Consider the following 15,701-nt stretch of genomic DNA (forward strand, 5'->3'; position numbering starts at 1 on the left):
AAAATTGTCATAACCATATATACCAAAGGATACAATTAAAAAAAATGAACACATATGAAAAGGACAAATCAAATTTCAGAGCAGATGGGGGAGAGGGGAAGGTAGATGTCTGTGAGCTAATGATATTAGAGGTGATAATTGGGGAAGCTGTCTTTGTAATGGGTAAGATAATTAGTGTCTTCATTCAAACTTAAGTGTAAAGTGTTGAATTTAAGCATGAATGACAGTTCAGAGGATTCTCTTTCAAGTGTAGTCTTAAAGGGCCTTTGAAGCAGGATGCAGGTAATCAAGTCATTGAGACAATGTCCTTTCTGGTTGAAATGGTAAGAAACTGTTTTTTCTTTGTGATCCCATCTGATATCTGTTTTGTGGGCATTGATCCTTTGGCGAAGTGTCTGAGACATTTGTCCAATGTACATAGCAGACGGACACTTTCGGCACATCATAGCATAAATTATATTTCTGGATGCGCAGGAATATGTGTTCTTGATCTTATAACTCACTTGGCTATGTCCAGTAATGGTATCAGTAGAGTGAATATGTGGCTTCAAAGGCTAATAGGTGCTTATTCTTCCCTTCAGGAATTTGTCTTGTGCATGGTTCCATCTTATTGATGTGCATGTTTCAACTGGTAGTGACTGTAGGATTGACGACGATGGATGACACTTAGGCTTTATAATTCATTCTGATTTAATTTGGATACTACAGTTTCAGTAGCGCTCTGCTGAGAGCACTGGGGAAGTACATGAGAGAGAAGGCTAAGGGTCATCCTGGATATGTTGGAGGCTGTGCTCCTAGGTACATGGAAAAGTTAGAGAAGTGAGTGGGGGCTGAGTGTGTCTTCTGTTTGAAGTGTTTGTCCTGCACTTGTCAATGTGATTCAGTCTATGGGTTACTCTCAGTCCGTTGCTGTTCTTGGCCATCAGACGAGAATATCATGATGTGTCATTTTCCACCCATGGCTACTCAGGAAGCAGAGACAGTTTCTCTGTATGTCTTGGTACTTGGATACATGCCCTTGTAATGAGAATATTACAGTGTGCTGTATTTGGAACTACACTGGAAACCTCCTGCTTCGTGTAAGGTAGAACTGGAATGGGATGAATGTAAACAGAATATGTCAGGGGTCTCCAAGTGCCTTGTATGGTACTTAATTATACTGTACTTACTATTTCTACGCTGTAAATACCTGGGTAGATGGTACTCATGGTTTGCCTCTGTGTGTTCTCGGAGTTCTTATTGGCAAGTTCCATTCTCACTATAGATTCCTGTCAGAGAGTTCCTATGGCCAGCAGCAGGGTGTGTTCAGAGAACTTGCATCACTAGACCTCCACACCATTCAACAGTTTGCTTCAGACTTGGTACATTACAAAACATATTTACTTGCACTTTGCCTTGGCCTTTATTAATAAAAAGGAATAGGTGATGGTATGGTGGTGGCAAATAAATAGTTGTTTAAAATGTATCTGTATTATTTATTTAGGGTGCTTATGTTTAATTCATCAGCAGGGTAGATAAAAATAAATTATTTTAAAAAGCTTGGGCCCTGTGCCCCCTGGCCACTATGCCTGCCAACACCCTCCCCCAGAGGCTTTCACAGCCAGAGAGCATGAAAGCTATGCTTGTCAGGCCCTCCCCTCCTCCCCGGGGGTAGGCATCTGGCTGGGGGAAAGGGTGCAAGAGCAGGGGAGGGTGCAGGAGCATGCTGAGGTAGGCATCTTAATGGTAGGGGTGAGTAAGTCAGATGGGGGTTCAGGGTCTTGGTGGAGGGGGGTATGTGAAGGGGCTGGGGGTGCGGGTCTCGGTTTGGGGGGTATGAGTGAGTGGGTTGGGGCTGAAGGGTCTCAGTGGTGTGGATGAATGAAGGGCCTGGCTTGTAGCTCTCAGTGGAGGGGATGAGTGAGAAGGGTGTGGGGTCATGCAGGGTGTTGAGTGAGTGGGTTGGGGCTGCACTGGCATTTGAGCCTTGCCCCCTCTCCAAGCTGAGACCCCACCCCCTCACTGCCCTGCCAAGCAGTGGGCTAAGCCTTGCACGTCCTTGCGCTGCTGTTCCCCCGGGGGGGGGGGGGAATGGAAGCAGCAGCATATGAAGAGCCTTGGGGCTTTCTTCCCCTGCCTCTTGCAGGAAGCTGGCACTGGCGCTCCAGCCTTGCCCTGCCCCATTAGGTTGAAGTGCCAGTGCCAGCTTCCTGCAGGGGTTGGGGAGACCCCCGAGGCTCCCTGCGCGCTGCCTCTTCCTCCAGCCGAGAGAGGAGGAAGGGAACAGCGGCACAGAGACATGCTTAAAGGAGGCTTTTCCTGCTGCTTGGCAGGGTGGTGAGTGAGGGGGATGGAAGTACAGCGTCTCAGCTTGTGGGGAGGCGAGGCTGGAGTGCCAGCATGGGCTCCCTCATGTGGGAGCAGGGGAGGCTGAGCTCATGTGTAAGGGGGTGGGTGGAGGGGCAAGAGCAAGGAAGCCAACAGTAGGGTGAGCGGGGAGCTTGCCATGTCCTCTGTCATTGCCCACAGGGCTCCCTCCTCTTTGACTTTGCCTGCAAGGGAGACAGACAGTACACAAAGAGCCCTTTGTGGTACGGCTGCTGCCCTGCACCCAGGGCTTTTCCACAGTGTGTGGTCTGCGGCCAAGCTGGGCTTTCCTCTCCTCTCTGAGGTGCTCTGAGCTCCCTTGGCTCCCCCAGCAGCGGGATGCAACTTGCTCCAGCCAGGGCTCCTTCCCAAATTGAGCGAAGGACCGCCTCGCTTCCTTATTCCCCGGCATTGCAGCATCACTAGGGAAAATCTCCCTCTTGCCCGCCCCCAACCTCGCCTGTTGACATAGCATTCTGTCACCTCACTGAAACATTTTTTATAGAGAGAGATTTAAAAATTGGATTTTTTAATTTAAATTGTTTTTATTTTTTTAATTATCAATGAAATGCTACATTTCTTATTTAAAAAAATGTTACAATGAAATCTTATCACAAATATGCTATATCTACACGTATAGTCTCATAAAAATGAACTAATGATCTGTCCAGCCTAACAACCAACTCTTGCTTCTTGAAAGCTGAGTCTTTTGTTTCTGTTTCTCAGCAGCCTGACATGCACATAGACCGGACAGGATAGAGGCAGCAGCGCGGGTTGCGGGACAGACTGGGTGGAGCTATGTTCCACGGGATGCTGGTGCAGCCTCTGTTGGCGCTGCTGCCTCTGCCTTACATGCGGTTACATGACTATTCAATTACATACTATCTAACATAGCTAGTTTACATGTGGGGTGGAGGGCAAGCTGGAGCTGGTGCTTGAGAAGAGCTGGCTTATAAGCACTAGTTCCCACCTGCTCCCCCACTGCTACCTCTGATAGCGAGGCAGCAATTTGGGGGCAGGCAGCTCTGTAGGAACCAGAATGTGCAGGGGGGCTGGCTTGAAAGCTGGTGCCCACTGGCCCCAGCTACCCCCCAACTACCTCTGTGGATGGCAATGCAGGGGGAGGAGAGGTACCATGCGTACCAGTTTCTGCCTGCTCTTCCCCCCACCTGCACTGCTGCCTCTGTGGAAAGTTTTTAAGCTGGCTCCTCTGAACTCTGGTTCCTGCCTGCCTCTCTGCGTTGCTGCCTCTATGGGAGCTTAAAAGCTTGCTCCTCACTGGCTCCCATCTTCCCCTCACCCTTGGTGCCTCTGATATAAAGGCGTTTTGTGTGTGTGTGTGTGTGTGTGTGTATATATTGACTGATAAGCCCAGGCGTATCAGTTAATGGTGTAAACAGATAGACGTTAACATGCCTATTGGCAGGGCTCGACAAATAATACAGTCTACTCCCCTGGGGTGAGTTGATTGTAACCCGGAAGAGCCGGGTTCGGGCGAGCTGCGCATGCGCAGATCACTGGACAGCGTGGCTGGCAAGCGGGGCTCGCTGCGGTTCGGCGAGCCCTGCCTATAGGGATGCATGTTCTGGGTGGGGTTTGTGACCTGGTGCAGGGGCCACGTGTTCTCTGCATGCTGGGTGCCCTTTTGGAGAGACTTGCCATACGCTGCCTGTTGTAAGCACAGCCCAGGCAGCTGCCATTGGCTGGAAACTGGCCAGTGGGAGCTGGAGTATTGATTTGGGGACATAGGCAGTGCACAAAGCCCCTCTCCCAGTGGTATGCAAAGAGGATGTGGCTCCCACGTCCAGCCACTGAGAGCGGTGTGCAGGGATGGAGCAGGCAGGGAGTCTGCCTGAGGCTCATACTGGGCTGCAAGCCAGATCCAGCAATTTGGCAGGCTGGACTTTGCCCGCCTCTGCTTTAAGCAAACTGAGGTTCACTGTCTAGGAAACCAGATTTCTTTATCCCAACTCTTTGATCTTCCCTAGATTGAATCAAAGATAATAGATTATTCATTGCTGGTGCAGGGCTATGATAAGTTGAGGCATTATTTTACTGAAAAGGCATGGGGAGATTGTGGAAAGGTACAGGCCTTAGCATGTTTGGCATTGTGCTCTGGTTTGGCCATTTTCACAAGCCGAAAAGAAGCAATCCTAAACAATAGAAGTGCAAAACAGTCCTTACATTTAGAATAGAATAAATTCCATACCAAACTATTGATAGGATCCTCTAAGAAACTGGAGCTGTTTAGAATTAGGGAGGAACTTATCAGGAAACAGATGGTGGCCAATCTGAGAGAAGTTGGAAAGAAACAAAAAGTCAGGCCTAGTCTACACATCAGAGATTAGTTGACATAAAAAACAGGATTATGTAGCACTTTAAAGGCTAGCAAGATGGTTCATTAGGTGATGAGCTTTCATGAGCCAGACCCACTTCCTCAGATCAGATAGTGGAAGAAAATTGTCACAACCATATATACCAAAGGATACAATCAAAAAAATGAACATATATGAAAAGGACAAATCACATTCCAGAACAGAAGGGGGATGAGGGGAGGAGGTAAATGTCTGTGAGCTAATGATATTAGAGGTGATAATTGGGGAAGCTATCTTTGTAATGGGTAAGATAATTAATGTCTTTGTTTAGACCAAGGCGTAAAGTGTCGAATATAAGCATGAATTACATCCCTCTTTGGAACACTGATTGTACCCCTCCTTCCACTTTTCCAACATCATCTATCTCTTTTGATTATTAACCCTTTGGAACAGGGACCACTGCATCTGTGACACTGCTGTGCTTCTCATAGAGGTGCATTGGGCAACGTAGATAGCTGCAAGCCCATGCCAACATCCTCCTGCCCCGTGACCTTACCATGCCCTCACCCAACATGTTTTTGACCCCATCCCATCCCCCGCACTCCCTGGAGCAAGGCTGCCTTTAAGAAACAAGGCTGTTGCTGCCACACAGTCAGGGGAAGTGGCTGTTGGCAGTGCATGACTCCCTCTTCCTTTGCGCCCCCTACCTCTCCAAGCATATTTAACGCCCCTTCCAGGCAGCAAAGGTTTCCTATGGAGCTGGATTCCCTGTCTTGCCACAAACTTCCTGCATATCCTTTGGCAAGTCACTTACGGTAAAATTTTCACAAGTGACTGAGGCACTTAGGAGCCTCCGACCTACTGACTCTCAATGACTTACACTCCTCAGTCACTTCCGTGTTTGTGACCATGTCCCTCTGCAGTAGAGACCGGGGGTGGAGGAGTGTAGAGTCCCGGATGTGTCACCATCTAACTTGGAGAGAGGGGGAGGGAGGTGCCTCCTGGTGCCACCTCAGCCCAACGCTACCACTGGACAAAATTGGCCATGCGGGCAGGGGGAGTGGCTGTAGGCGTGTTCCCTCCTCCTTTGACCCCCCTTCCATCCCAAGCACATCTCATGCCCCCATGAGTAAAGGTGGCGGGGGGTGGGGGAGAGCATGGAGTCGCAGCCAGTCCTCCATCTTACCTGCGTGGGACGAGGAAAGGAGGCTCCTCTTGTTCTGTCGCTGTCTCAGCCCCAGCGTTGCTGGTGGGCAAAATCCCCAGCTGCTGCTGCAGACCAGCAAATGCTTATCAGATAGTCGACAGGCTAGTCGACTAGTCGCCCATCACCCCCACCTCCCGCTGCCTCTATCAGACAGAGGCAGCAAGTTGCGGGGAGAAGACAGGAGTACTTCAAAGCAGCAGTGCCGCACAGAACCCAGGGTCAGCGGCTCTGTATGGCGCTGCCACTTTGAATGCTGTGGGGAGCCTGGCTTCGGGCTGCTCCCAGCATTTCAAAGCGCAGTGCCACCTGGAGCCCAGGATCAGCTGAGAACTCTGTGCGGCATCGGCACTTCATGTGGTGGCATTTCAAAGGGGGCAGTGCTGTGTGGAGCCTGAGAGCAGCTGAGGGCTCCCCACTGAGGGTATGTCTACACTACCCTCCTAATTCGAAATAGGAGGGTAATGTAGGCATACCGCAATTGCAAATGAAGCCCGGGATTTGAATTTCCCGGGCTTCATTTGCATAAAGCCAGCCGGCGCCATTTTTAAATGCCGGCAGTTCAAACCCCGTGCCGCACGGCTACACGCGGCACGGAGTAGCTAGTTCGGATTAGGTTTCCTAATCCGAACTAGCTGTACTCCTCATTCCACGAGGAGTACAGCTAGTTCGGATTAGAAGCCTAATCCAAACTAGCTACTCCGTGCCGCGTGTAGCCGTGCGGCACGGGGTTTGAACTGCCGGCATTTAAAAATGGCGCCGGCCGGCTTTATGCAAATGAAGCCCGGGAAATTCAAATCCCGGGCTTCATTTGCAATTGCGGTATGCCTACATTACCCTCCTATTTCGAATTAGGAGGGTAGTGTAGACATACCCTGACTGGGCTTCGGTGCTTTCGCCTTTGAAGAATAGCAACAGCCCTAGGATTGCTACACCTCAAAGGCGGAAGCACCCTATCGACTAATTGAATAGCTGATGCAAAAATGCATCAACTATTCAATTAGTCAATTACCCTATATTTAACATCCTTAGTTGGGAATTGCTGATCTACTCAACTAGTTGCTCCCCCGGCCCTGTATCAGAGGCAGCTAGGGTGGGGGGAAACAAGAGCTGGTACTGGGAGGAACCGGCTTAAAACCTGGTTCCCCCCAGCACTGCCTCCGCGGTGCCTTCCCTCGCCCCTGACTGTAGAGTGTCCCAGCTTCCCACTGGGACCCCTGTTGCTGAACTGCTGAAGTGAAGCAGTCTTTGTCCGTGGCAGCTCGGCTGTGGACAGAGGCTGCTTTGGCCAGGCAGGCATCCCAGCTCAGTCCCGGCGCATGCTGGGTCCAGGGCCTACCCTTGCTGCAGCTCTGCAGTTTAAATGTACTAAGAGCCAGATGGGCAGGCAGTCTGGCTCTTACTACATTTAAAATACAGAGCTGCAGCAGGAGTAGGTCCCGGACCTGGCCTGAGCCAGGACCTAGCCGGGCTGCCTTCCCTTATCAACTAATTGAGTAGTTGATAGAATTTTTATCAACTATTTGATTAGCCTGTTAACCACATCTTAACATTTCTACTTCCAAATTAGTGTCTTTAAATGGCACTGGGCTGAAAGTAGTATGCAGCCCCCATACCACAGAAGGTGTTTATGTTATCCCTCTGACCGTAGATGATGATCTCCTATACACCTTGAAATGAAATCAGTTATTGAATTGCATACCATCTGTATCTGATTGGAGGTATTTCTAACCTCCATTTCTTCCTTTCTATCAAGGAGATAAATAACTAATTTGTCTATGTGTCTTAGGGATGAGAATAACTAGTCAACTACCAGATAAGCAAATGCTTATCAGATAGTTTACAGGCTAGTCAACTAGTTGCTCTCTCTCCCCTTGCTGCCTCTATGAGAAAGAAGCAGCCGGGGGGAGAGTGGCGGGGGGGGGAGGGGTACTTCAAAGCGGCAGTGCCACATAGAGCCCAGGACAGCTGGGGACTTGCCCTGCTGATCCCAGGCTCCATGCGGCACTACCACTTTGAAACGCCACGTGGAGTCTGACACTGGGGCCCCGTGCCATTTCAAAGCGTCAGCGCCCCATGCAACCCAGGATCAGTGGGGAAGTCTTCAGCTGACCCTGGGCTCCACATGACGCTTTTGCCTTTGCTACACTTCAGGGCAGCTAGGACTGTTGCTACACTAAATGCATCGACTATTCGATTGGTCAGTTACTCAACATGTAACATCCCTAGCCTGGTTATCTGCTGTTGATAATCAGATTTATGTGCATGTAAATCAACAGTATTGCTTTCCTTTGTGTGTGATGTATGCATGAATTTGTCAGTGTTTCATTGTGAAAAGTTGCCATCTATCTGTTCCCTTGGTAGGTCAAGATGACTCTGCTGGCCCCAGTTAATGGGCTTCATGGATTCTGTCTCTTGTTTTGCAGCGATGAGGCCATGAGGAAGGCTGGTGTAGCCCACAATAAATCCAGCAAAGATATGGAGAGTCATGTTTTTATGAAAGCCAAAACTCGGGTAAGGCACTTCCGTATATTTCCAATTGTGTCTGTCTCTGGGAGTAGATAAGCCAAGTGCCCAAAACCTGTCAGTCTATCAACACTGGTCAGAACATTTGCATAAACGAGGTTAAATGTAAACAGGAGCCATTTAATGTTCAAGGAAACCAAAGGGGGTTGCACTTTATGTACAGCTTAGCATGACTTAATTACCCTGCTTAGGATTTTTGCCATCCCATGCAGTGTAACTGGATTAACATAATTTTTAAGTGTAGATCTGGTTTAAGTATAGGCATTGGGTGGTCTATGCTGAAAACTTACATTTGTATAGCTACATCTCTCATGAGGAAAAATCTACCCCCTGAGAGATGTAGTTATGCTATTGTAACCCCCTAATGTAGACAGCACTGCCGCTTCTCTAGATGATGAATTAATTTCAGCAATGGGAGACCCCTTTCCGGTTGCTATAGTGTGTCTACACTGAAAATGCAACAATAGCACTTGAAGTGTAGGCATAGCCTTTGTTCTTGTATAAACATACCTACAGTATGTAACTGTATTGGCAATTGTCTCCACCTTCTACTGAGCATTCACTGTTCTCCTCCTGTCCTGCATAGTTAAACACAATGCTTTTTTTAATAGAACTGTCCATTTTAGAGCCTGAGTAGATCCTGGTCTGTTGTTAAAGTATGCCAGTCCTGCAGGAGGATGGACATTGCCACTCCATCAGTGTAAGAATGTGAAGAAGGGAAACACTGAGGGATGGAGTGCATTGCTTCCCCGTGTTGTGCTAATCTATGACTTGTTTTCAATTTTAGGAGGAATATCTTTCTCTTGTTGCCAGACTTATTATCCACTTTCGAGACATTCGTAAGTAATCCTTGGATTTTCTTGTTACAGTTATAGCTAGGTTCATGAGTAGCTTGAATCTGCCAGTTCTGACTGGGGCAGGAGTTATTCTAGTGGTTTCTCTATGGGGTCTGGGCCCAGCTCCTGAATGTGTAACCATCTTCACGATGTCTAGAACTAAAGAACCCAGTAGAAAGTTATCAATAAGCAACATTTTCATTTTACCAAATATTTTCTCTCAGCTTACCCTCTCTTGTTTTCATCATGGCCAGAATGCTGAAGAGCTTCAAAGTGGTTGTGCTTCATTTATTTGCTTTACTTTGATTTACAAATTAATGTTTCACAGCTGGGTGCTTTTTAAATCAAGTACATTTTCTCCTTGGCATGGACCCTGTAGTTAGGGTATCTGCCCTTCCTTTGAGTTTTGTTCCTTCTGAAATAAGTTTCTGGAATGGAACAAACATCTCAGAGTGCTTATGAGTCTTCCTCTGTGTGGAACTGCTATAGGAAGCCACCTGTCATACACTGAACCAGGAAGCTATTTAGAGTAGCTGCTTTAGATGCTTGTCCCATTCTATAGACAATTTCACAAAACAAGCGTTAGTCTTGAAGCCTGAGTGTGAAATCTGATTTGTAGAGCTCTTAAATTGACAAACTGTGTGGGATATTGGTAGCAATAATTGACATTACAGAGCTGTCTGCAGCAGCACTTTGTGCTCAGCTGGGATGTTAAGTCCCTGATGAGGAAGTAACCTTACAAGCTCTGTAGCTTGCTGCCTGTGCTAAGGAATCTAGGTAAAATGTTTGGAGACATATTGGCATTGGGCTAACTAACAGAAAGCAGGTTTTTGTGGTGGTAATGTATTGGTTGTTGGGAACAAAAGTTTACATTGCCATGTATTTATGATCACCTGTTCAATGCAGTACAGCAAAATGTATAACTTGTGTATGTTTTCATTCCTATTTTCTAGTCAATAAGAAATCTCAGGCCTCAGTCAGTGGTAAGAGCATTTTTTCAGTCTAAGTAAAAAAAAAAAAAAAAAAAAAAAAAAACTGTCAATATTTTTGGTGACGTATAAACTGGGGAGGGAATACTGCATACTTGCAGCAAAGGAGGGCAACTGAAACTGTTAATCATACTGTGATGAGGAGGAAAGTTCTAGTGAGCCTTCTGGACTCTTCACATATGGCTGTTGCATGGAACATGCCTTTGATTCTACCTCTGTACTGTCTACTAGTGTTTATCATTATTAAACCTATGCAACAAATGCCAATATTGTGATATGTACTCTTCAGCAGGGAGCAGCTGAGTTCCTCCCAGCTTACCTTCCTGCAGTCCTCATTGGTATTTGAGTTTGATACCTGATACCTCCACGAGTCTGTGGAGTAGTCCCATCAACTGGAACATGTCCTGGTGGACTCTGCATATGACTAAAACAGTCTCCTCTGGAATTGTTAATCTCCTGTAAGGGAATATATAGCAAGGCACTGTCTGTTGCTGTTTCCTCCCAGCATGGATGGAAGATGTGCTGCACAGTAATGGTAATGCCAGCACTTGGAGGTGCTCCAAAGTTATGTCCACTTCGATCTCTGCCCTTGGAGGAAGGCGCATATTACACAGGAAAAGCCCAGGCTGCTTATATTATTATAAACCAGGCATATATTACTTGATAAATAACAGTGATGTTGTTCTGAAAAGCTGGTGATGCTTTTCCCTAGTTTATCACCCTCTCTCTGAGGAAGGAGTGCTGACCATAGGAATCTGAGGAGTGTAAGGAGCTTCAGTGTGCAGTTTAGAGGAAATGCCTTGCAAGGCGCCTCAGGCTGGACACCTGGTCTTCTGAACACTCTCACTCCTTTCCCAGGACAGAAGGGACCTAAATGGGAGCCATCACATCAGAGTGCTCTTATTTCCTGGAGTTAAAGGCAACGTATCCCATGTGGTAGCACAGAGCTCTGCTGATAGCATGCTGTGGCTGCCATGTCTTGTCTGTATACCTAGATATCTGAGAAGTGACTAATGATTTCACTTTTGTTATATATATTTAGCATTTGTTTGGTGTTTTGAGGGTTATTTAGAAATTAGTGAAGTGATTTAAATACACAAACACTGTTGTCCACAATTTACAGATGGCAACACTTATGTAGAGCTGCTGACTCAGTGGCAGAATTATGAGTGTAGAATTCAAGTTGGACCTGTAGTCTGATGCTGAATCCTCTAGCCCAAAACTTTCTTATGGCTCCGCAGCACAGAGCACTATTCTGTGGACAAGTCTTCATCTTGTTCACTTAGTACTGATGTTGTATTGGCAGATCCTATGAATGCACTGCAGAATCTAACAGGCGGCCCCCCAGCAGGAGCAGCTGGAATGGGCATGGCGTCACGAGCTCCAGGAGCACCAATGGGTGGGCTGAGTGGACTTGGGCCAATGGGGCAACAGATGAGCCTTCCAGGGCAACAGCCTCCTGGAACCTCTGGGATGGCCCCTCATGGTATGACTGGTGTGTCTGCAGCTACCCAACAGAGTAAGTATATGCTATGCTCCCATCCTCTGAAATTAAGTTAGTTTAGGCTTCCAGTGCAGAACCCTTTTCTAGGTTGAAAGGAGGAAAAAATTACAAAATACTCCTTAGGTCTGTTTTTATTGCTTCAGGCAGGATGTTTGGGGAATATGATATGGGAAAAACACTGATATGGGAAAAACAGATTTAAATCAGGCTGAGGAAAGAGATAGTGGCCTTACAATGCCTCCATTCCCACAATAAATGTCCTGCCTAGACTTGCTTGCAGTGCTGTAGCTGTGTTGGTTGCAGAGTATTAGAGTGAAGGAGAAAGAAGGTAGTATTTTTTGTTGGACCAACTCTTCTTTGGCTCTCTGTAAGCTTGAAGGCTTGGCTCTCACCAACAGAAGTCGGTCCCATAAAAGAGATTACCTCACTCAGCTTGTTTGTCTATCCATATGTAACATTTGTGGCTTTCCACTTGGGTGTGGATTCATTTGCTACTGCATTTGAGACTGAAGTGGAGTATTCTGAGCCCATCAGAACTGCTCCTCCTTTGACCAAAGATTTCTTTGTAGAACAGTGTGAGACTTTTTCCTTCTGTTCCTTTCAAGGGTATGAACGAGCTCACGCTTCTCCATCTCCTTACTGCAGTTCTTAATATATTGAATTAGATTGTAGAGTCAGCCAAAGCATCGAGGCTTAGATGAAATAGAAGTAAGAAATGCCATGACAGTGCAGATAACAGTTTGTTCAGATGTGTTATAACATACATCTGGAATTGAGGGGTTATAATGAGTTAATGGACTAGCTTATCCACGGTTGCTACTAGCATGAATGTGTGCTGGAAAAGAAACCAAGGTACCTTAAATTTCCGGTAAAATAGTTAGGTTGAGATTACCAATCTGTTAGATAGCTGTCCACGTTTGTCACATTGTATACCCGCATTCTGGCTTTCAGCACAGCTCCAACTGCAACAGATGGCGGCGCAGCAGCAACAGCAACAGCAGCAGCAGCAGCAATTTCAGCAGCAGCAGGTGGCTTTGCAGCAGCAGCAACAGTTCCAGGCACAGTCAGTCATGCAGCAGCAGTTCCAGGTCCAGCAGCAGCAAGCGGCAGCAGCAGCAGCTGCACAGCAGCAGCAGCAACAGCAGCACCAACTGCAAGCAGTCCAGCAGCAGCAGCATATGCTGAAACTGCAGATGCAGCAGCAGCAGCAAAATCAGCAACAGGTAATGAACAGCAAAGCAGTCACATGGATGACCAATAAAGCCCCTCAGCCACTTGTCAAATGGACCCTTTCCAGAGCTCTGGCTTGCATAGCCATATGACGTATCAGCTTTCCACACTAAGACCAGGTTTACACTAGACCAGGCAGGTTGGCTTACTCTATGTAGAATGCGTAGCTGGAGTCGGTTTACCGTAAACTGAGCTTGGCGGCGTCCCCACAGTGAGGGGCGGCTTCCCTTACTCCTCATGACTGCGAGGAATACGAGAGCTGGTTGGAGCTTCGCTCAGCATTTGATTTGCAGGCCTAAATCAGACCTGCTAAATTGAACACCAGAACTTTGATGTCAGCAGTGAGTGTAGACATACCCAAAGGGAATTAACATGCTTCTGCTCATGGTCAAGGCATCAGCTTGGGCTAGTAGAGTTCATTGGCAACAATTGTGCTCTATTCTAGAGAAGAGAGATTCTTTCTTTTCTTGATCAGACTGATCTTTCATAGCAAGGAAAAAGCCAAGGATTTTGTTGCCTTCTTGTTTGAGTCCAAGTGTCACGATGCACAAAATGAATTCAGTTCTGTGTACTCAGGTATATGTGGATGTGCACCACCAATATAAACACACACCTTTGGCTGTGGGCGCTCTGCTAATCAGCTGGGTGGCATTTGAATCTCTCCTGGGTGGCCGGACAAGTGCTCAGCTTAAAGAGAACAATAGTGGACAACCTGCTTTCCTCCCTCCCTCCCCTCCCCAAAGTTCCCTCTAGAAATAGGAGCTGTTTTATGTCAGTTGTGTGAATTACTCATTGTAACTCAAAAAAAAATTGAGGTACACAAATGTCAAATGGCTTTGTGCCCATCTGGAAAGGGAACTGAGAATAGTAACAGGATACAGGTGAGGTGTTTGAAGCCTAAGGCTTCAGAGTGTAGGATTCTTCATCTGGGCTAAGTGCTTTAAGTTAGTATGCTGCCTGCCACTGGCTTTCATTCTAAAACCAAAGACACTGCTGGAAACTTTAGCACCCTGGCTTTTCCTGTTTTAGATGCAGCAGCAGCAGCAACAACAGCTACAGCGAATTGCTCAAATGCAGCAGTTACAGCAACAGCAGGCAGCTCAGGCTTTGCAGCAGCAGCAGCAGCAGCAGCAGCAACAAATTCCACAGCAACAGATACAGCAGCAGCCACCTCAGCAAGTCATGCAACAGCAGATACAACAGATGCAGCAGCAGCAGCAGCAGCAGCAGCAGCAACAGCAGCAGCAGCAACAGCAGCAGCAGCAACAACAGCAGCAGCAGCAGCAGCAGCAGCAGCAGCAGCAGCAGCAGCAGGTTGCTCAGGCTCAGCAGTCTCAGCTTCCACCGCAGTCACAGCCCCAGCCCATGGTCTCTCAAGCACAGGCAATCTCAGGACAGCTCCCTAATCAGGTTATGCCTGTCACTTTTACCCAGCAGCAGTTAAAAGCCATGCAGGTGAGTGCGTTAAAGACCCAAAGCCAGTGGTTGTGTGCTCTGAGAGCCACTAGGGAAATAGAAAAATAAATAATAATAAGTCTTGTTAGTGTGAATAGCTGAGGTGTGAAATCGTGTGACATGTTAAGAGGCTACCTGTTAACCTAGTGCATGCCTAAGAGTGCTAACCACTAACTTGCATTGCTTTATTGCTTGCCAGCTCAGCATAGTGCTTTGCTAACAGTTGTGGAGCAAGTCTATGAAATTGTTCAGTGTATTAAAGAGAGATGCTAGTGTTTGAAATGCAGTTCCTCTGTTGCCATTGGTGGGACAAGAAGATGAGAAATCTCAATTATATAGACATAACATTAAATTCTGATGAATGCTGATCTTGCTAGAACATGAGCAAAGTTAATCGAATGCCTTAATACATGTTAGGGATGTTGACTAGACGATTAACCTATAAGCCTGGGTTTATCAGTTAATCTTGACGATGCACATTTCTCCTCCCTCCTCCCCCATTGCCATTGTATCAGAGACAGGAAGGGGGGGAAGCAGGAGCTGGTGCTGGGAGGAGCTTACTTAAAAGCTGGTTCCCCCAGCACAGGCGCTGTAGTGCTGCCTGTCCCCCTCGCCGCCTGAGTGCTTGCTCGATCAGGCAGCACATGGTGTGGAGAGCAGGGGAGGCTGCTGCAAAGCAGCCTCTGTCCACAACTGGTCCCGACCTCCCCATGGACATAGGCTGCTCCATCTCCCATAATCAGCACACATGTTTACTCCCGACTTCTTTTTAACGTTCCAGGTAAGAGCTCAACTGGTGCAGCAGCAGCAGGCAGCAGCAGCAGCCCAAGCAGCTCAGGCCCAGGCTGCTCAGATGGGAGCGTCAGGACAGGTAAGGGCCCATGGAGTCACCGTTAGTAGTGCAGGCCTGTAGCAAGTGCATGCTAAAATTGAGCATGGAGGTGGATTTTTGGTGGCTGTCTGAGGAGGACTCTAAGATCAGTTGTCTTTACAAAGGAGGTATGAGTGAGTCAGAGGCAGGATTTCGTTGACATCTTCTTTGTGCACGCTTGTCCCTAGTAGGTCAGATACTGCTGCCTGGAGTGACCTAGCAGTGCACATTAAGACTGTCTTTGGTGGTCATGCGATAAGTCTAACTTTATTCCTGGAGTGTTTCACTTCTATTTCCAAAACTGTTTCTGAGGAGACTGTCTTGTCATGTAGACTTATTTCTCTACTGTGAACTGGTGACTGCTGGTCTATACTCAGATGTGATTTCTCTTCCCCATCTTCAACACACAGTAGTAATACAGGAAT

The 15,701-nt window shown here is 47.3% G+C and overlaps 1 protein-coding gene across 5 annotated transcripts in view; it reads left to right on the forward strand.

Annotated features, from left to right (window-relative positions):
- Positions 1-15,701, forward strand: part of MED15 (mediator complex subunit 15) — a 40,313-nt gene that overhangs the window by 3,977 nt on the left and 20,635 nt on the right. For 3 of the 5 annotated variants that reach the window (XM_075897963.2, XM_075897964.2, XM_075897967.2), the window contains exons 2-8: positions 8,292-8,379; positions 9,179-9,230; positions 10,181-10,210; positions 11,523-11,735; positions 12,672-12,943; positions 13,980-14,405; positions 15,187-15,276. In XM_075897963.2, coding sequence (XP_075754078.2) covers positions 8,292-8,379; positions 9,179-9,230; positions 10,181-10,210; positions 11,523-11,735; positions 12,672-12,943; positions 13,980-14,405; positions 15,187-15,276 — 1,171 coding nt within the window. Of the gene's footprint in view, positions 1-8,229; positions 8,380-9,178; positions 9,231-10,180; positions 10,211-11,522; positions 11,736-12,671; positions 12,944-13,979; positions 14,406-15,186; positions 15,277-15,701 lie in introns of all 5 variants that reach the window. The other 2 variants (XM_075897965.2, XM_075897966.2) reach the window with 2 other exon arrangements.

This window comes from Pelodiscus sinensis, chromosome Z, assembly GCF_052426305.1.
Source record: "Pelodiscus sinensis isolate ZL-2025 chromosome Z, ASM5242630v1, whole genome shotgun sequence".
Taxonomy (NCBI): domain Eukaryota; kingdom Metazoa; phylum Chordata; order Testudines; family Trionychidae; genus Pelodiscus; species Pelodiscus sinensis.